This window comes from Pyxicephalus adspersus, chromosome 9 (genome assembly GCF_032062135.1).
Source record: "Pyxicephalus adspersus chromosome 9, UCB_Pads_2.0, whole genome shotgun sequence".
In the NCBI taxonomy this organism is placed as follows: Eukaryota; Metazoa; Chordata; class Amphibia; order Anura; family Pyxicephalidae; genus Pyxicephalus; species Pyxicephalus adspersus.
The window spans coordinates 32,113,298-32,134,829 of NC_092866.1; the positions used below are offsets into that span (position 1 = coordinate 32,113,298).

The 21,532-nt window shown below is 38.4% G+C and overlaps 1 protein-coding gene across 2 annotated transcripts in view; it reads right to left on the reverse strand.

The window, feature by feature from the left end:
* Positions 1-17,953, reverse strand: part of LOC140337570 (low-density lipoprotein receptor-related protein 5-like) — a 162,788-nt gene extending 144,835 nt beyond the window's left edge. The window contains exon 1 of one of the 2 annotated variants that reach the window (XM_072421267.1): positions 17,799-17,953. In XM_072421267.1, the coding sequence (XP_072277368.1) occupies positions 17,799-17,856 (58 nt within the window). In that variant the 5' untranslated portion in view covers positions 17,857-17,953. Of the gene's footprint in view, positions 1-12,521; positions 12,686-17,798 lie in introns of those variants that run through there. The other variant, XM_072421266.1, reaches the window with a different exon arrangement.
* Between the last annotated feature and the right edge of the window lie 3,579 nt (positions 17,954-21,532).

The window sequence follows — 21,532 nt, forward strand, 5'->3', positions numbered from 1 at the left end:
CTACATTCCTTACTGAAATGTAAATTTTACTGAAATGTATATATCCTTTAATTAAATTGTGGTTACCACGTAAAGATTTATAGACCAGCACTGACACTAGCCAAAAGCATCAACAGAAGCAGTGTACTTTTTTTTTTCAAGTTATCAACTTTAACATATAAAAGGGAGTTTTACCCAACTTTACAGCTACAATGCATGCAATAAACATATAAACACTATGTAAAAAAAAATAGCACTAGAATTTACTATACATGCCAGGGCTGTGGAGTCGGTAGATAAATCCTTCGACTCCAACTCTTTGACTCCTCAGTATCTGGTACCCCCGACTCCTCTGTATTTTGGACAGTAGACAGTTATCTAAATGGAAGTGATGCCTCCCAGATAGCAATGGTTTTGGGTTGTAATCGTACAATCATAACCAAAATAATTAGGACCTATGAATCTTTCAGTAAAGTGGAAAAATTACCAAGCGGAGGTCTGAGAAATTCAAAGTTGGATGAAGCAAGCCCATAAGGAAGAGTTACGCAAGTTAATGTCTGAAGATTGCGGAATAAGCCTCAGGCAAATGAAGGACCAATTATTTGCCAAATTTAGAATTAATGTATCTACTTCAACAATAGCTGAATGCATTGATAAATTCCAATGCTCATTAAAAAGAACTTCTTGAATTCCTGCAAGGCGCAATGATTCCCACTTTCGTCAAGAAAGGTGTAGCTATGCTAACAAAAGCCTTGATCTCATTGCTAAGGAAGGTGGAAAAACATTACTTTCTTGATGAAGTAGGTTTTAACATCTCAATGAGAACCAAAAGGGGAAGATCCCCAATTGGGCAAAGGGCGGCCCATGTTGTGGCTGGAGTGCTTTCCTGAAATCATTCAACTTGTTGTGTGAGGAATAAAAATGGGACCCTCCACTTTGAGTCACAAGCACAAGCATTTAATCAAGAAGTATTCACCAATTTTATTGATGAGGTTTTGAATGTTTTTAGTGAAAAGAGTGTTCAGCATGACATCTAATTATGGATAATGTCCCCTTTCATAAAACTAGCAAAGTAAAGAGCTTGGTTGAAAGTAAGGGACACCAACTCTTATCTTTACCACCATACATACTCTCCATTTCCTAATCCTGTTGAGAGCATATTCTCTAAATGGAAAGAAGTAGTAAGAAGAAATACTGTATATACCCGAGTATAAGTCGACTTTTTTAGGCACTCAAAATGTGCTGAAAAAGTCAACCTTGGCTTATACTCCAATCAGGTGCATGCAACCCTCCATAAAAGCACTCGATCTGGCAGGCGCGTCCAGCGGTTTCAGTCCCTGCGGTGGAAATACGCTGGCCGCAAAACCCAAAAAGACGGCGGGGGTACTCCGGAGTTACGTCAGCTACACACTGGCGCAACTCCAGCAGCAAATTCAAAAGTAAACAAAACATAAGAAAAACCCACTTACCTTGTTCTGTTGCTGTCCTACGGCTTCCTGCTGGTACTCGCAGCTCCTTCGGACACGTCTTCTTTCTTCTGTCTTCAGCCACCGAATACGTAGGTGAAGGCAGGAGGAGTGGCAGGAAATTCAAATAATTTGGTATTGGATTCAATACAAAAAAGCTGTAATGAATCCAATAAAAAAAATTTTGGAATATTATATATATATATATATATATACACACATATAACCATTCAGTGAACAACCCGTGCTATAACTCTTCATGAAATACATAACATCTACTCCTCCTCCGTTCTCAGCACCATCCTAGTAGGTACTTGACTATTCTCGGCAAGGTAAAGTGAGGTTAAATTTTTATTTTTTTCATCTAATTGCTTTTGTATTTATGTACTTTAGTATTAAGCAGTGTTTAAATTATTTTATACAACCCCATCAATGAATAATATGCCAATAACTACACCGCACGCTACCCTTATTTACCTCTCTCAAGACAAAGCCACGACTGCCAACGAGCGTCAGTACACCAGTTGCTACCATTCAGTGAACAACCCACGCTATAACTCTCTGTGATATACATAACATCTCCCACTCCTCCCTTCTCAGCACCATCCTAGTAAGCACTCGACTCTTTTCAACAAGGTAAAATTAGGTTAAATTTTCATTTATTTCATCTAATTGCTTTTGTATTTATGTATTTTAGAATTAAGCAGTGTTTACATTATTTCATCCAGCCCCATCAATGTATAATATGCCAATAACAACGGGATTTTTTTTTTTCATGGGAACGGATTTATTTATTTTCCTTGTATTTCTTATGAGCTAGTATTATTCTAAGAAACAGAATTGCTTCTGCCAGATCCTCTTTCATTCTAGAAGCTCTTAAATCTGACTTGATTATTTTTAGCTGAAAATAGTCTTTCAACACTAAGACTTGGGTGGGTGGCATTGCTGTTACGGTTCTAGCCACATCACTAATAATCTCGGGATAAACAAGATTGGCTTCTTCTACAATCAGTTTCGATGAGCGATCATACTTTTTTACTTAAACTCCTGCTGGAATCTATTTTTTATTTGGACATTTCTGGTTGCTTATCTTTCACACATATGTGACGTAGCTTTACTGTTGAAAGTTCCATTTTGTCCAAGTAGGAATCAGTCTAATTTTCATTTGAAGAAGATGATCCTGAATTACCAGTGCTTAGGACTTTATCCAGTGGTGGTGTTTCAGGTACTAATCCCTTCATGCAAACTGCTACATCATAGAGGGCTTTTTTTGCAATATCAACAAAATTCAGCTCATTGGATAAACATAAACAGCAGCTAACAAGATTTGATTATCCAGTAAGAGATTCTCTCTTTTCTTCATTGAAGATACAATGCCATCAGCTTTTAACCCTCCACCTTAGTTTAGGCAATATATCAAGCTCTTCTATCTCAAGAAGAATTTAGCCAGGTGTTAAATCTTCAGATTGCAAACTCTTGGTGACAGTAAAGGGGTTAGAAAGTAGATTTTCCAGTGCTTTTACTTGTGTCCACTGGCTTTCAGTTAATAAAACATTTTCATTGTCCAGTTCTTCAAGATAGTCTTTTAGTTTAAGCAAACACCTTACCATCAAATAAGTGCTTCCCCAGCGTGTTGTTTGATCCAAAATTGCTAATTTTCCAGCACATCTTTTCAAAATGGCATCTGTTTTGGCTGCTGAAACAGTTAATTGCATCAATTTGCCAATTAGAGTAGCTGGATGACAATATTTCAATCCATCTCTTATTGCAAGTTGCAGAGTAGGAACAGCACAACGCATATGTTGAATAGTAGTAAGCTTAGATGCTTCTTCAATGTTATCCAAAATGTTACTATTCTCTTCACTTTCACTTTCTCCAATACTTGCAGAACTGTCTTCCTTTAATTTCTGTCTGTCACTTTCTTCATCTACTTTATTCATTTTCTCAATTGTGCACAACATATTAGAAGCATTATCTGTCACAATACATATAATCTGTTCCTTTCTAATTTCACACTCTCCACTAACTTCTGAAGATAGTCACTGGTGTAATGTGCCTGGGTGTCCTTTACTCCCAATGTTTGCGTTATTGTTTTATTATTTTCATTAACAAACCTAAAATTAATAGCAAAATAATTGACTTTATGATGTGTGTATGCATCCATTTTTATGAAGTCAAAATGTCCTTTCAGACCTTTTCACAGATCTTCCTTTTTACATTTGGCCTCTTCAATCATAGGTTTCCTTATACCTTCTCTTTCCAGGGAAACACCAAGTTTTTTAGCCATTTCTCTATTTAGGCCTAAAAAGGCTGGCTGTATAAAATATAGTGGTACACTATTCTTTACTACCATTTTAATAATGTGGTTTTTGAATTTTTCTGGTGTCATTGTTATGGTAACTTTTGTCAGATATAAGGAATCTTCTTGGTATTTGGTCTCCAGTAGATTTCTGAACATTTTTTACCCAGAAGTAGATATATTCTAATTTTCATTGATATCTTTCTCATTCGCAACTTCTAACACTTTAGGATGAAAACGCTGCAAGTGTCTTTTCAAATTTGACGCATTTTTGTTAGACCCACTGAAACTGCCTATTTTTGCATCACATTGTTTTTCACCATCATCTTCAAGAATACAATGGCACACGTAATGTTTTCCATCACTTAATAATGTAAAGTGCTCATAAACAGCAGAAATTATCGTGTTTCTTCACAGACTTTTTGCTATTGTGAATGGGGTGCCGCTTTCACTAAAATATAAATATAAAATATCAGTGTTCTCCCCAGAATTTTCTTTCAGCCGGGTGGGGGAAACTGTAGCCAGGTGGTAAAAAAAAGTGGGCGGGGCTAGACAAAGCAAATTTAGAGCTCCTAGTTATTTATGCCATATGTATCCAGTAACCCCCGCTATTGTGTCAGTGTTCTACCTACCCCCTATAATTTGTTCCAACTTTCAAATACCTGGCTTGTTAGAATGTACAATTTTTCCATTTTTTTTGTATTATGTCCCAACAGTCCAGTGCTGTGTATTTTAATCCAACTCCCTGGAGTTCCATGTTTAAATAGTGTAATCCCTTGTAGTACTAAAATTCTGTGATCAATGTGGCTTAACAAATTAGGCTTAGTTCAAATTAGCAGTAAAAAAATGCCCCTCCTGAGTATATTTGGCAACTGCTAGGCACCTGGGATTGGTAACCGGTGATAACTGCTGGGCACCTGGGATTGGTAACCGGTGATAACTGCTGGGCACCTGGGATTGGTAACCGGTGATAACTGCTGGGCACCTGGGATTGGTAACAGGCGGCAAAGTGCCTGGGCTTTTCAGGCCTAGCAGTTTTTCAAGCAGCAGTGGCTCCTGGCGAGAGGTAAGTGAGGGGTAAACGCAGCAAATGCAACCTTACTGCCAATGTAAATTCAGCCTAACTTCAGATGTCACCTCCTAGCGCTATACCTAGGTAACACAAAGTGCATCATGCATGTGATCACAGATGGGGGCAGGACAGCCAGTGCCCTCCTCTCATCACTGCCAAAGTTCCTGTGAAATTTAACCACCCGCAGTCTGATAGCTGTGTGTGTAATGTCTGCTTGTCAGATTCTGCAGCCTAACAACTCATTGTGTTCAATCCTTTAGATCTCCTAAATTGTTGGTTCTAGTTACCTAAAATATTTAGGGTACTCAGGGGACTCTCATAGCTACCAATAACCAACAATTCTTTTTTTTAATTTCAAGAATTTCAAAATATGGGGATCATGAGTTTAAAAACTTGTGGAAATTGAACATTTGGGTTGCTGTTTTATAAGAAAGTGCACCCAAGAGTCCCAAAATTGAAAATGCAAATTAAGAACCCCCGGGGACACTTACATAGCAAGAAACATTCGGGTGGGGCCCCCTAAATATTTTACCTACCTTTCACCAAACTTTAATTGTAATACTATGCTGCCCTTTCTGCTTCTGTTCTTTGAATCCTAATTTATCTGGAATGGGAGGTGCAGGAAACTGAAAATGTACTGAACGGATGTATAAACCCCATCTGTGCATCATTAGAACATAAAAACCTCTGCCCATCAAACTGTCTGCTTCCCTACCTTGAACCCTAATTTCTCTAGAACAGAGAGGTGCAGATAAACAAAATCATAAAGTGAGGGACACTTGTGGCTAACACCCCCCAAACTTTCATCCCCGTGGCATCATTACATCACAACATGCTTCCCTGTTACACATGACTCACCCTACCAGTACCTAAACCCCAATTTCATTTTGATGTGCAGAGTTTTTTTATGTTCTAATGATGCCATTGTGATAAAACTTTAGGGGTGTTATCCACAGATGCTCCCCACACATTTTCAGTTTCCTACACATCCCCATTCCAGAGAAATTGGGGTTCAAGTGTTAGAAGTGGGCAGTAATGCGTAACAGGACAGTGTGTTTGCCATAGTAATGAAATTTTAGAGTGGGGGTTATCCAAAGGTGACCCCCCAATGCACCTACATTTTCCACTTTGTACACCCTACCATTCTAGGGAAATTGAGGTTCAAAGAAGAGAAGCAGACAGGGTAACATAGTACGACAGTTATAGATTTGTGAGGGATAAGTAAAAAAATTAGGGGCCCTTCCTCAATGCTCCTTTCAATGTAAGTGGCCCGGGGAGTACCAGATTTGCACTTTAAATTTAGGACTCCAATGCACATTTGCTTTTAATACTGCAACCCCAGTGCTGTATTTTCGCAAGATTTTACAATTCTGATCCCCATATCATGAAATTTGTAAAAGATGGGGTGCTGAAATTGTGAATGGTGTTAACTAAGTGTTCCCTGTGCACCCTGAAAATTTCAAACCATGACATACAGTTTAAAGGATATGAAGGTTTATACACGGAGAGCTGTAAGGCTGAGGAATGTGACATGCAGCATTTACACACACACTGCTCGGATTATGTCATTACACACTCCCACTGGGCGGAGACATTGATTACACCATGTGTTTTTGTTTTGTTTTTCTTCAAAAGACTTAACACAGCTATTAAACAGGGGAGGGACAGCCTGTGTCCTGATCTCCTAATAGCTGTGCTGTGCTCTTCTCACTCCGCCCAGCTCTAATCAGCAATCAGCTCTTGTCAGCGGAGAACGGAGCGAGCAGACCAGCCTCTCCGTTGTCTGTTCAGAGCTGCTGAAAAATGCCGGCCAGAAGTGGGGAGAACTATGAATATGGTACACTAACTAGCATATTCTTTGATTTAAATACAAACATACATATTGTCCTGCACTATTGCAAAAATACAGTTAGGTCAATAAATATTTTGACAGACAACTTTTTTCTAATTTTGGTTCTGTATATTACCACAATTATTTTAAATGAAAACTCAGATGCAGTTGAACTGCAGACTTTCAGCTTTAATTCAGTTGGTTGAACAAAAAGATTGCATAAAAATGTGAGAAACTAAAGACTTTTTATAACACAATCACTTCATTTCAGGGGCTCAAAAGTAGTCACTCTTTAATATAATAGTAAAAATGTGGCGATGCTTTAATAGCATCATGCATGTGATATCAGATAGGGACAAGACAGACAGTGACCCCCTCTCATCACTGTCCATATTCTATATAAAAACACTGTCTGTGACGTTTATCCGCAGTGTGTAATGTCATCGGCAGTGCAGTGTGATCGCTATGTGAGTGTAAAAAGCTGCTTGTCATATTCTGCAGCCTAACAACTCGCTGTGTTCAAACCTTCAGATCTCCTAAACCGTTGGTTGTATTAATTTGAAATTTTTAAGGTACACGTGGAGGCATAGGAAACTGAAACTGTAGGTGCAAGTGGGGGACGCTTGTGGCTAAACCTTTCTAAAATGTAATTACTATTGCATTATGAGAACATAAATCTCTACCTAGCAAAATGTGCTGCCTGCTCTGTGACACATCTGTCTGCATCTTACCTCAAACCCCAATTTCTCCAGAATTAGGAGGTGCAGGGAAACAAAAATATAGGTGGAAGTGGGGGACACGTTTGGCTATCACCTTTCATCACCATGGCATCATTACATTAAAAAAAAAAAAACTGTCCATCAAAATGCCCTTCCTTGTTACCCATGACTGTAACCTTCCTGTACCTCAACCTCAATAACATTCAGTGGGCAGAATTCATTTTCTAATGATGCCATAGTGATGAAGTTTTAGGGAATGTTAGTCACAGATGTTCCCCACGTATACCTATATTTTTGGTTTCTTACGCCTCCCCATTCCCCAATTGAAGTTCAGAATGTTAGATAAGTGGACAGGAATGTGTAACAGGGCAGGCAAGCCCCCATTTTATTGGGCAGAGTGTTTTATGTTCTAATGATGCTGTAGTAATGAGATTGTAAGGGGAGAATGTGCTCGACACTTGCACCTATATTTTCAGTTTTGTATCCCCCACCCTCAGAGAAATTGGTGTACAAAGAAGAGAAGCAGACAGTAGTTTCATATGTATAGATTTGTGACAGGTAGGTAAATATTTAGGGGCCCCACCCCAATGCTCCTTGCTATGTTAGTGGCCCCCGGGGTCCCCAATTTTCACTTTCAATTTAGGACTCCTAGTTGCACTTTTCTCTGAAACAGCAACCCCAAAGTTCAATTTTCATAACTTTTTACATACACACATACACACACATAGTTGTATATATGAGGGTTGAATGCCTCTACAACTACTGATCGCTGGTAAGCAATCTATTTAGATTTCATTCTTACCTATACCATTTGCATTTTATTTTATCCCTACTTGCTTTTTATTATGAATATCCAATTACTATAAGCCTTTTATCTCACCCTATAGGCATTTAACCCTCATGTGTACAATTATCACCTGCAATGTTATGATTGCAAAATTATACTTCTGTTACACCTTTTACAACCACCAATTGCTGGTAAGCAATCTATTTTGATTTCATCCTTATCTATACGATTTTTAACCCCTACTTCTTTATTATGAATATCCAATTACTATAAGCTTCTTTTTCCCACCCTATAGTCATTCAACCCTCATATAAAGAACTATCACCTGCAATGCTGTGATTGTTAAACTATATCAACGGACAAACGCTTACATTTATTCCTATAACCCAACTGGAACTATCTATAAATCAGTAACACTGTTACTTTAAATTATACTCAGATGGTAAGTTATCTTGTCCTCCTTTCCTAATTTACTTTTACCACTACTAGGTGTCATATCCTATAGGTTAAGTATCTACATACCTACAAAATTTCAACAGCATCCATTTGTATATGCCATTTTTGGGTAAGCGATCAACCTCACCGTTTTACCTATTTATTACAATCTCCTTAATCACACTAGCGTTTTCAAACACATTCTAATGCTTTCTTATATATACTTGAGTCCACACATTGGAAACATCTAACTGGATTCATCTTTCGTACCTAAAAAACAACCCCACCCTGACTCCTTTGTCAGGTATATATTTATTAATTTTTGAACATCCTAAATATGCCTTAATGATATCTTTCCTATATTATACTGAAGCATATATTGTCAATTACAATGTTACAGCTCACCAGCATCACCACTGGGAACCATCTGTTTTAAGCACTAAATATCTGATTTTTCCCTTAATTGTAAGTATTATCTAAACACTAGTCCATATTTCTTTAGTTACCTAGCTCTTCACCTAATTACTTTTTGACCATAAATTATAATATACACATATCCTCTATATGTGTATGAATATAAAATAGTGATATGCAATATAACCATCATGGTCTGTAATAATCTATATATATATATATATATATATATTTACTGATACCTGCTAATATATAATATTTTATATATATACCTGCTGTATATAAAGACCACCAATCGCATAAAGTCATGTACCCCTGAGGAAGCCCAATTAGGGCGAAACGCGTCAGGAACTTAGACGGAAAATACGGTCATATCATTAATACTTTTTCATTTTTTTGTGTTAGCATCACCCTGTCTAGTGAACTTTCCTACTTCTGTGACCTTTAACAGAACTAGGCAAGACAAACACAAACAGTTGTATACGCTTTATTTTTAATGATTCTTTACATGTATGAATTTACTGTGTATGAATTTAATACATATTAATAATTACATTTTGACTTAAGACTTTTGAGCCTCGAACTCCTTTGTTTGCTACCTCTCTGCGATTTTTCGAAACTATTAATAATAAAGAGGGAGGCTCAACTGTAACTTCTTGGACTTATATGGGACAATAGGAAGTACCCTTATCCTCACCATCCCTCCCCCTTTCCCCTTCTTCCCCTCCCGCCTATACCTCCTGACATTTTCAACATACATAAATCAAAAGCCAGTCAGCTGAAATGCCTCCCAACCCACAGTATTTTTTTAATGAATGTTATGTGGCGTGATGTGTTTTATCATTAACCCGCTATTACGTTTTGTTAGCCACTCACTGCATGTTTTCTATCATGTGGAGTTGGAGATGGAAGCTACAATTGTATACCCAGAAACCGGAATAATGTACAATTTTCTATCTTAAAATTTTGATTGTAGCACAAACATTGGTTTTGATTTCCAAAGGTTTATCAACTTAACACAAAAAGCACCTTGTCTGATCAAATGTTGAACAACACTCTGCCTAAAACTTGATTATTAATATTAAACAGGATTTATATAGCGACAACATATTTGGTAGCCCTGTACATAGGGTAGCAAATGACAAACAGTTACAGACACTGACACGGGAGTAGAGGAGGACCCTGCGCCGAACAGCTTGTAATCTAGAAGCATAAATATAATCAATCAATTTTATGCATAGCATTTTGCTAAGGAAAGCCCAGCATTGTTAGCCATGATCACGAAGTGTAGCAATCCAAAGACCAGAACCTTTGATGCAAGTTTGATGCATTGCATTATAAAATCCTTTTACATATGGTTGGACAGAATAAAGGGAAGGAAGCAGCTACCAGCAGAAGTATTAATACTCGTTTCCTGTCAGAATGGTCCATTTTACCCATCATAAAGATAGGTTACACTGGCCATATATCCATAAATTCATCACCAAACCAGCAAATGTGTTTTTCAATTGAATATTCGTTGCAAATTTTCAATAAAACCTCAAAGGCAAATCAGCCCACATTGATCCAACTGGTTCAGTTACATAAGGTGAGTTGAAGCTGACAACTATTACTGTGAAAACTATGAAAATTCAGAAATCATACAAACAGGACAAACTCACTCATATCCAAATAACAATGACATTGGGAAAAATAATAACCAACTACCAATCATCTGCCAATTTGATGCAACTTTTCAAAACCGTTCATTAATTCCATATATGATAAATCCTTTCCAACGAGAAAAATTGCAGGTGTGTACGCAGCTTAAGTCATTCAATTTATCATTAAATAGAAGGAAACCAGCACAATAAAGTTAATGAGGCTAGAAAAAAAAGCAAGACTACTCCACTGTAAAAATGTGTTTTATTCATCTGTTAATAAATCACATATTTATTTAAACTCTCTAGACGTGTCCTGTTTTATCCATACAATACATACTTTCAGTGTATCAGATTCCGTCACATTAAAAACACGTAGCATTGATTCTCTAGAACGCCAACTTCAAACATAACTTACATCAGAGCAGACTGTCAGTATACCAACAAGGAGATTCACTTATTACAAGAAAAATACAATGCACACTTATAAGGCTCTGCAAATTTATGTGAAAACCTCTGGGATTGAAATTAACAATAAAGAAAAGTGCTGCGATGTACACAAAGATAAGGCTGAGGCAGTAATATGTTCAACATACTCAAAGACATTGCCAGATTTTGCATATGTCAGATGTCAAATATTTATCAAAAGTACATTATAAATAAAATATAGAAATGTAGACATGTGACAGATTGTGAAAATAAAAAGATTTTACATTTCTGGACACCTCTGAATAAACAACACACTTTAGGTACTGGTGAAAGGCAAATGACCCTCTAAAATTACCCTCACACACTATATAGAAAGGGATTGTGTCTGAAATTATGGGTCAATTTTTTAAAGCACTGAATCTGACATTCACTGAATTATTCCCTGGTGAATCCTCCAGGTTCATGTGTTTCATGTGTTACTTCAATTAGTATATGACTCTCCACCAGGGAAAGTTTCAGTAAATCTAAGTTTTACTGTTTTATAATTAGGCCTCTTGGATTTTAAGCTCTTTTCGGCAGTCCTCTCTTCCTCCTGTGCTATTGTTTGTATTTTTCTGTTGTTTGCAACCCCTATTTATTGTACAGCGCTGCCTAATATGTTGCCGTTTTATATTTAATATAATAATAATAAAACTTTACTGCAATTTCTTCTAGAAGTTGGCATATCGCTTTGAAAGCTTTCCCCCTTATACCGTGTTGTGGCAAAGGAACGTTTTCCCTCTTATACAGTGTTGTGGCAAGTATCTAGCAAGCACATTTATGGCAGATTTCAGTTTCCTATGCATTCTTTTACAGAAGATTATGCAGACACAAGTATATAAAGAACATCTGTCTGCTTAGAAATCCTAAACAAATCAACAACAGCAAAACTAATCAGAACAACACGTCAAGTACAGCATTGTTTACAGTCCATTAAAATAAATAACGTTATGCTGGTTTGAAATTAAACTGCTACAAGTAGACCTGTAACTGATAAAAGTGTTTGTTCTGAATTATAGAGAGCAATCACAATTCATACTACACACAGGAGGCGATCGATCCAAACTGTAGAATGTCTCCAGAGGCCATCTGACTGTGTTAGTAAACAGCGTACTGTCAGGACAATGTGTCCCTGCACACAAATCATAGCACCATGCTTGCTACACCACATATCCCCCTATCCTCAAGGATCACTGCCATTGTCTTTTCACCCCATATAGATCCCCATGTTAATTGCTGGATTATGGCACCACAGGGGGAGGAAATCATGATGGGGCTTGTACATAGTTCACTTTTTATGGCCCTGTGCACACAGACCCCTCCTCTCTCCTCACACAGCAGCTGCCGATCTCCCCCCTCTCCACTCCGAACACATGGCATAGGAAGGGCATACAGAACCAGGCACACTCACCACAAACACAGCCCAAAGTGGATAACAGCAGAAGAACCACGTCCAGCAAAGCACCCATTTCTTCTTGGCCAGGCGTCCCCCTCCGTCTGCCTCGGCTCTGGATGTCTCAGAAAGCTCCCATGGCCTTGCAGCCCCTCCTCCAGTCCCGCCTTCCCTTCTCCACACTGTTCCACAGACGGCCGCACACTGCACACCTTACCCAGTCTCCTTCGCTCTCCAGCTAAATTCCACGCCCCCTGACTTCTAAATAGCTAGACAACTGTCAATCAAACCAAAGCGCGCCTTCTTTCAATTACAATTGGAACATAGCCACGCCCACGTCCCCATCTTCAACTACTAGTACAATTAAAAAGGCATCCCTACAAAGGTGCACAATTCTAGGTGTGGATCGCAGTTTCCTGCTCAAGAGGTTGATTTACTAAAAGAAAAGAAAATTGCTCAATTACACAACTGATTGTGCTAATTAAATGAGATGATAGATGTGCATATCCAATCATGCGAAAGGGGGATCTGTTAAAGACTAGATTTTTTTTACAGCAAATTAATCAAGTTTACACAGCTCCTTTTATTTACCAAATTATTTTTAAAAATGCAATACATACATTGTCCCTTCCACAATAAATAAACCTACCTGCCAGATGACAATTTTTTAAATAACTAAATTCATATATCTTGGTCTCGTCCATCTTTTTTCGGGTATCTTGATTGGCAAGGCTGGTAAATCACAACTCCCCTGCCTACACACCCGGGAATATGAAAATAAAGAAGCTAATGGGGTAGTCAGAGATGGAAGTGAAGGAAGGTAAGTGAAACTGGGGGTGGGTGTATGTATGTGAGGGGATAAACATATTGGTGCAATATCTGCTAAAATCTGGAAGAATATCACATCATAATAACACAAAGGTCATTGGGGCCCACGTCCAACATTTAGCACACTTCTATTAGAACCAAACATTAGCTCTGTTTGAGCTCACCAACGTTCACTCAGTGAGCCTGATTTAATAAAGCTCTCAAGGACTGGAAAGGATAAACTATCATGGAGGAACCAGGGTGATCCAGCAAACCTGGAATGGATCCAGTCCAGGATTGAAAACATTTGCCAAATAATAGCAAATAATTTAATGAAATCCATTTCAGGTTTTCTGGATCACCCAGGTTCAGTTTCCCTGTGATAGTCTATCTTCTTCAGCCTTGGCAAGCTTTAATAAATCAGGCCCTATGCCTCAAAGATTCCACTACTGTTAGTAAAAGAAGTATTCTTACTGGCTGCCATTTTTAGGGGCAGTCCCACACCCTGAAAACCATTAGCCAACCAAAATGCTCACTATTGTTTTAATTTAACAACAAGCTAATAAGTCCATTGTTTAACAACAAGCTAATAAGCCCATTGTTTAACAAAAACTTTGAATGTGCACAGTAGCCATGTATGCTTTGTTTAGACTTTGTTTAGTGGTGGTAACAGCAGATCCTGACCACCCCCAACTTTGCGCTGGTTCATTATGTACCAGAAATTGAACATTTCACAGCAGGCAGTACTGAAATGCTAACTGTTGTTCCCTATTAGTGGCTACAGGTAAGATGCCATACTTACCTTTTCAATCTCAGGCACAGTTCGGGGGTGTGATGAAGTGGTAACCACACCAAAACCTCAATGCCAGTCTAAACCAGCCCTTGTGGTGTCCCAAACATTTCTTACTCAATGTCCAATGTTGCTTAGGCTGAACAAAGCCATGTTTAAGCAATACTACCCAAGGTTCTCCAGCAGTGATACAATAAAAACCAGAAGCTTTTAATCTGCTTGGATATCTTCCCTGGTACTTTTCCTTCTACTACTATCACAATAATAAAATGATTATTTGAGTTGATTTCTTAATTGAAATACCATATTTTAGACATAGCAACATCATTACTAGGACATTATGCTTTTCATTGAAATACAGCAGATCACGGTTCGTGGGAGAGTCTGGCAGGGTGCTGTACATGGCTTACTGAAAACAGAAAGATGTGACATCACCCAAACATGATGCTACCCCTTACCCCCATGATTTAAAAAAAAAAAAAAAAAAACTAAATCTACTGAATGAAAAAGGTGGACCAGGGACAGTAAGACTGTAAGACTGGGAGCTGTGCCCCAGCTCTTTCTCTGCCCCTCTAAACTTTACTACTACAAAACAGAAGCAGATCAATTTATTGTTGCCATTAATGGATAGATTTTTGGAGCATTGTTTCACTCACAGGAACTCCTTCAGAGACATAACACAGTATGGGGATGTATATCAAAAATCCAAAGGACTTTACAACCTTGAGAGTTTAAGTTAGAAAAAGTGCTTCAAGGATGTTGCCAGTTATTTACCGTATTTTTCGGACCATAAGACGCTCCGGACTATAAGACGCACCAGGTTTTCCGCACAAGGGAAAACAAGAAAAAAAAAAAATTGATTTGATTTCCCCTGAGATCCAGTATGCGGCACTTGTGCCCGCCCACGAAGGCGGCGCCGATCGGCATTCATCAAATCAATCGGCGCCGCCTTCGTGGGCGGGCACAAGTGTCGCACGCTGGGACACAGGGACCATTCAGTGAACAACCCGTGCTATAACTCTTCATGAAATACATAACATCTACTCCTCCTCCGTTCTCAGCACCATCCTAGTAGGTACTTGACTTTTCTCGGCAAGGTAAAGTGAGGTTAAATTTTCATTTTTTTCATCTAATTGCTTTTGTATATATGTACTTTAGTATTAAGCAGTGTTTAAATTATTTTATACAACCCCATCAATGAATAATATGCCAATAACTATAGGATTTTTTGGGGGATTTTTTTTTTGTTTTGTATAAGTCAAAGGATCTGGAACAAATTAAGGACTTATACCAAGGTACCACTGTATTTCAGATTTTGTTTTTAAATTTTGCCGAGAATGTAGAGAATGGTGGAAACCTATTGGACTTTTTTGTGCCCCACTGGAGACATTTTCTTTTACTTCCCATCTGGTGGACTTGACAAAAGAAATTCTCTACTAAAATAAGGCAATCTCCTTTTAAACAGCGGTCATCAGTACAATAATCCCCTTTAGAACCTATACCCCACTTTCAGTCCCCATAACAATGGTAACAAGGGGTAGGTACAGAAAATTAAAAACATTACACTCTATCCAAGACTAAAGTTTTGATCTAAGATACTTCCAAACTGGGGTTTATTTTGCACTTACAGTTTTCCTCACCCCTTTATCAACACACTGGTTACTTTTTGTAAAAGTTTTCCATTGTCATTACAAACCTCATATTAGAACCAATTATATTATAATTGTGTTTCACTGCTGCTCACTTAGGCAGCTTGCTGAAAAAGCCTGCAAGCCTTACCCAGTCACATCATCTGACATTGGGCAGACCTGTCCCCCTCTACCTCCCACAGGTGCTCCAAGAGTAAAGCTACGTACACACGGCAGATTTTTATCGCCCGATAATTGGCATCGGCCAAATATCGGGCGAAAATCTGCCGTGTGTACAGTCGGTGTCGTCCATCGTCCGAACGACCGTCCTGCCGGATCCACGGACGATGGACGGCAACCGATCCTAATGAAAGGGAAGGGGGAGAGCGCGCAGCAGGGTGCCGCTCCGTCGCTCTCCCCCTCCCCTCTCCATAGAGCATGAACTGTGCTGTATGTACAGCACCGTTCATGCATCGTGCAGTCCCTTGTCGTTGGAAAGGATCGTGAAAGATCCTTTCCAACGACAAAAATTGCAAGTGTGTACGCAGCTTAAGCAAAAAGCACCATGCTAAAGTACAGCCCCAACTAGGAGCAAATGCAAGGAATAATGGCCACAATGTGTGTGATATGGCTCTGGCACATGCTACAGCACTGTATAGGTAAACTGCACAAAGAAAAGGGACATTTTGCTCTATTACAAATTCTCTAGAAATTCTCTATTTGCATAAAAAAGCAACACCACTGTGTTCATGTGCATACCATTCCCAGGGAATATTGATACTACTGTATAATTCAGATTAAAATATACCAACTTTGAACACAAATTTAATAATAAATCTGAATAATTCCAAGCCACAGGACTGTTTAACACAAGTGGATTGGTATTAAAGCTGACCAACATTAGTTAAACATGTTTACACTTAAAAGAACTGGTTTAAAAATATTACAGTTCAAGTAAAAACACTTAATGTATTATGTATTATTATTCATAATGTATTATGCAAATAAAAATTATATATTGACTTTAGATAGCATAAAATCTTGATAAGACCTAACTAGTGAAACAACTACTCACTGGGTTGAAATCCTATAGACTAGATTATGAGGGAACCCTTGAAATAACATTTCAGGGAACCTCTTCTATAGTTACTATATCCAAAGCTTACGGTACAATAGTGTGGGGGTCATTGGGAAGAACCCCTAGCAACCCCTGATGGAACTCTGCTTGTAACGTCAGGGGTAACACTTCAGGCCACCCACATCAAATAAACTGACCACCACTGATCTAGAAATGTTTCTCTTAAAAAGTAAAAAAAAACAGCATATCAAGATTAGGCTTCCTAGATTAGGATAAGTACCTTCATGTTCATAAATCAACAACAGCAAAAATAATAAAAATCAACATGCTCAGCACAACAAGAAATAAAAACACCAAGATATGTTAAGAGATGATCGACAACTCAGGAGAGATGATGGATAAACCTCTAAAGTCTAATGTCAGTGATCAATACAGCTGGAGGTATAGGTCACCATATACAGGAGATGATCAGATGGAGCTGTGAATTCAGCTGTCCACTGACTCTGGGTTTGAAGAACAGTATTTTAACTACTGATCACATATTGTGGGAATATTTATAAAACACTGCAAGTGCAATAATTACATACTACGGGAGTATTTATAAAGCAATACATTGACTGCAGGTGAATCAATCAAGCAAATTCACCTTCAGTCACACTCCGTATTTTCTGATTATACCCTGGAATAAATCACATTAGGTAAACAACACAGGGTTTGGAGCACAAAGGCGACTACATTAAATTACTGTCAGAATAAGGTTTTCACCCCATGTGCGGATTGTGGGATTGAATAGATGTAATGTGCACCATGTTTACTGATGGATTATGGCACCACAGGTGGTGAAAAGTCATGATGGGACTTGTACATAGTTTACTTTTTTTGGCCCTGTGCACACAGCCCCTCCTCTCTCCTCACACATCAGCTGCCGATCTCCCCCCTCCCCACTCCGGACACATGGCATAGGAAGGGCATACAGAACCACGCACACTCACCACAAACACAGCCCAAAGTGGACAACAGCAGAAAAACCACGTCCAGCACAGCACCCATCTTCTTCCTGGCCTGGTATCCCCCCTCCCTCCACTGCGTCTGCTTCAGCTCCAGCTTTGCTTGTCTCAGGCAGATCCCATGGCCTTGCAGCCCCTCCTCCAGTCCCGCCTTCCCTTCACCACACTGTTCCACAGACGGCCGCTGCAATGGTACTCCTTCTCCTCCTCCCTCTGCACACCTTACCCAGTCTCCTGCGCCCTCCAGCTAAATGCCACGCCCCCCTTAATTTTGATTAGCTAAATAACTGTCAATCAAACCAAAGCGCCCCTTCCTCCCATTGACATTGAAACATAACCACGCCCACGTCCTAACTTCAACTACTACCGTAGTACAATAAAGGAGGGATCCCTACAGAAGTGGGCACTACTAAGAGGAGTTTGTAGCTTCGCAAATTTATTGAGATCATGGGTAGATGTGTGTGATGTTTTTTTCTAGATTTGTTGGAGCTCAAATAAAGCTTCGGGCCTTTGATGAGCTCCTAGGGACAGTTTCAAGATGATGTGGTTTTAAAGTGTGGATTGACAATCTGTTGGGGTTGTTTGTGGTACAATGCTGCAGTGTGGAGGGATGTATGTATTTATTTGCAAGTGTGTTGTGGGGGATTGTAATGAGTGGTTGTAGTGTTATGTGCTGTGTCGCAATTCCATGTATGTTTGAACTCTGACTGTATTGTTTTCGATTTGTGTGATTAATAAAATTCTTTATTCAATCAAAAAGAAATTTATTGAGATCATGGCACCTTTTTTTAAAATTTTCTCTAGTTTATGAAATCTTCATTTTATTTTACAAAGATTACAAAAAAAGGTGGTGAGACTGTTTTGTAACTTCCTTGTCAATTTTATGAGGGTATGGTACTTTAAACGGAGAATTAGTTTTGGAGTCATTGGGAGCTGAAAGATAGCCAAAATACCAGCAAGTATGTGTAAAGCAAACCATTAACATCTCATCTCAGCTTCAACATGTTCATGTTATTTCAAAATCATTTTGAAATATTTTGTATCTACAGTAACAACACTAAAGCTAGAATGATTTGAAAATAAAATATTTTTTTACCAGCCAATATTGTTAAAAGAAAGTCCAAATCATCTACATTATAGCCAAAATAAAATTTGCTGTGGTCCATAAGGAATGTACAGGAAGGGGTGATGAAAGGGTTAAATCCCCCTTCTACTTAAGGCTCCAAACCATTTATTTTGTTCAAATGGTCAAGGTTTTTTGTATTTTAGGTAAATCATTGATGTTGGATAAATTGACCTGAGAGGCACAAACTGCTCATTGGTCAAAGACCCCCCCTAGCAACCACTGGAGGAACCCTGATTGAGAAGCATTGCTCTAAGCTAATATACCAAATGGGTATAGGGGTTCTTTTTACATACAAGCAACTCTTTAATAAACCGTACATTGTGCCATGGGAGGAAAGTTTTTAGTTTGAACTGTCTCAAGGTTTAATTAGTACTCCACAAATCTTTTATTAATGAACGTGTATACACAACAGCCCTCTTTATCAGAACTGTAAATAAAATAAATACAATTACATACTTAAATTAACACATTAATACCCCAAATTATCCATTTAGTAACCTGAAACTGTATGTGATTACCTCATTGGAAACCCTATTTCTTCATCATTTGGTCGGACCTCTCTTTGTCTTTGAAATAGCATAATTTCTCCTAAGTACACTTGTACAGTTTTTTAAGAAACTTGGGAAGGTAAGTTGTTCCGAAACATCTAAGATAACTGACTACATTTGTGGATTTAGGCTGTTCTTCAGATGCTTCTGTTTCTTCAAGTAATCCCAGACAAATTAAGTTTGGTTGATATCATGACTCAGTGGGGTTGTCACCCAGACCTCCTGTTTTTTTTCCACTGAGGATGTTTTTTCTTGGTTTTTTTTTTTGGTTTGGCTATGCGTTTTGGGTCATTGTCCTGCTGAAGAAATCATTTTAAACAGGATCAGATTTTTATAGGATTGTATTGAAAGATGGATAAGTATCTGTACATGCTTTAATTCTGACTAAATTCTAAAATACATATGCATAAATGCAGCCCCAAACCTGCAAGGAACTTCAACCATGTTTCATTGTTGCCTGCAGGGACTCATGCCTATAACTCTCCAGGCCTTCTGTTATAGCTTGATATTTTACCTTTTGTTTTCAAAAAGCACAGCACATGCCATTCTTTTGCACACAATTTGTGTTTTTGTCAAGACACTTAACCTTGTTTCCAAGTTGGGAGTATTTCATTTTAGCCTCTTCTATGACCACATTTGAGCAGACTTCCTAAGTTTTTAGGGGTACCCGGGTCCCACCAGTTTTTGCTAAACCCGAACTGGTGATATCGCTCGACATCTTTTGATTGAAAAAGGAAGTCAGCATAATTTTAATGTGTCCTACATCTGGAACACTAGGGAATCTCTAGTGTAGGGAGACATTTCTATGAAGGTATTTGGGAAGCTGCATTGTCAAGTTTATTCAGTGCACTACTCTTCTTCCTGTCTGTGTTGCTAATGTATGCATTGACAAAGGAAATTCTATGTGGTCCCCTCCTGCTGTTACCAACATCTCATGAGATTAGGGCCGCCTTAGGGAGGTGGGTGTATTCTTAAGCCTTTTTTTTCCATTGTGGGTGCCCTCTTTGTTTAGTTAGGATGTGTTTAGCTTCCGCCATTAGAGATTGAATTATATTGGCCTTGATGTTGGCTCTGGGGCTTACAAATCTCTGATATATATTGGAGGTGTTAGGTTTATCCTGTGGATGGTTTCATCTTTGTATCTTTTGCACACTATTTAGCTTGATTGAGTGAACTACTCTTTTTTTGGAGTTCTTTTTACAGTGTGTATTGAACAAGAAAAGGCTGTCTTTTCTCTAATATCTGAATATGAGACATGAAAGTGGAACTAAAATTGCTGTATTAAAGTTGTATTAAAATAATTGCTAAGAGGTAGGTTTTATTGCCGAGGAAGCATTTCATGTCTCTTCTGTCATACTAAAAGTGTCCACCTTACCTGTTGGCAATTTTTTTAGCTTGTTCAGCTTAGTGTATTTCTTGGCATACCTTGCCTGTTTGATATTTGGACTTACCATATGCAAAAAAAGCCTTTAAATAAATAGATTAACATGCTAGAATTAGGAAATAAAGGAAAAATGTGCATGGAATCATGGATGACTCTCTGAACTCAATAACAATGTATAATATATAATATATATATATCTTTATATATATATATATATATATATATATATATATATATATATATATTAAATATTATATCTTTAATATGCTTGAGTTTTTCCAACAATTGCTAATCAATCCTTATGAATATCTATACATGGCAAGGGATTAGTATCGAGCACAGCACCTGCACCAGTTTCTAGCAAGAATGAGCAGGAATAGTGTATCTAAAAGGCAGACACATAGGAACAAGAGTTGCTGAAGTCTTGATTGAGACAGGCACCTTACTCCAGTGGGTCTGTATGGGCCCTCTTCAGGACCACTGGTATGAGCCATTAGCCATTGACTTCCTCATTTTGGCTCTGCATTGGATGATACAATGCCCCTGATTCATCAAGCAGAATCGGATTATCGGTCGCGCATTCGTATTCGCGATCCGAAATCGTACGCGATCGCGCTATTCAGCAACTGAAAAAGATCGCGGCCGGAGCCGCGCATCTCCG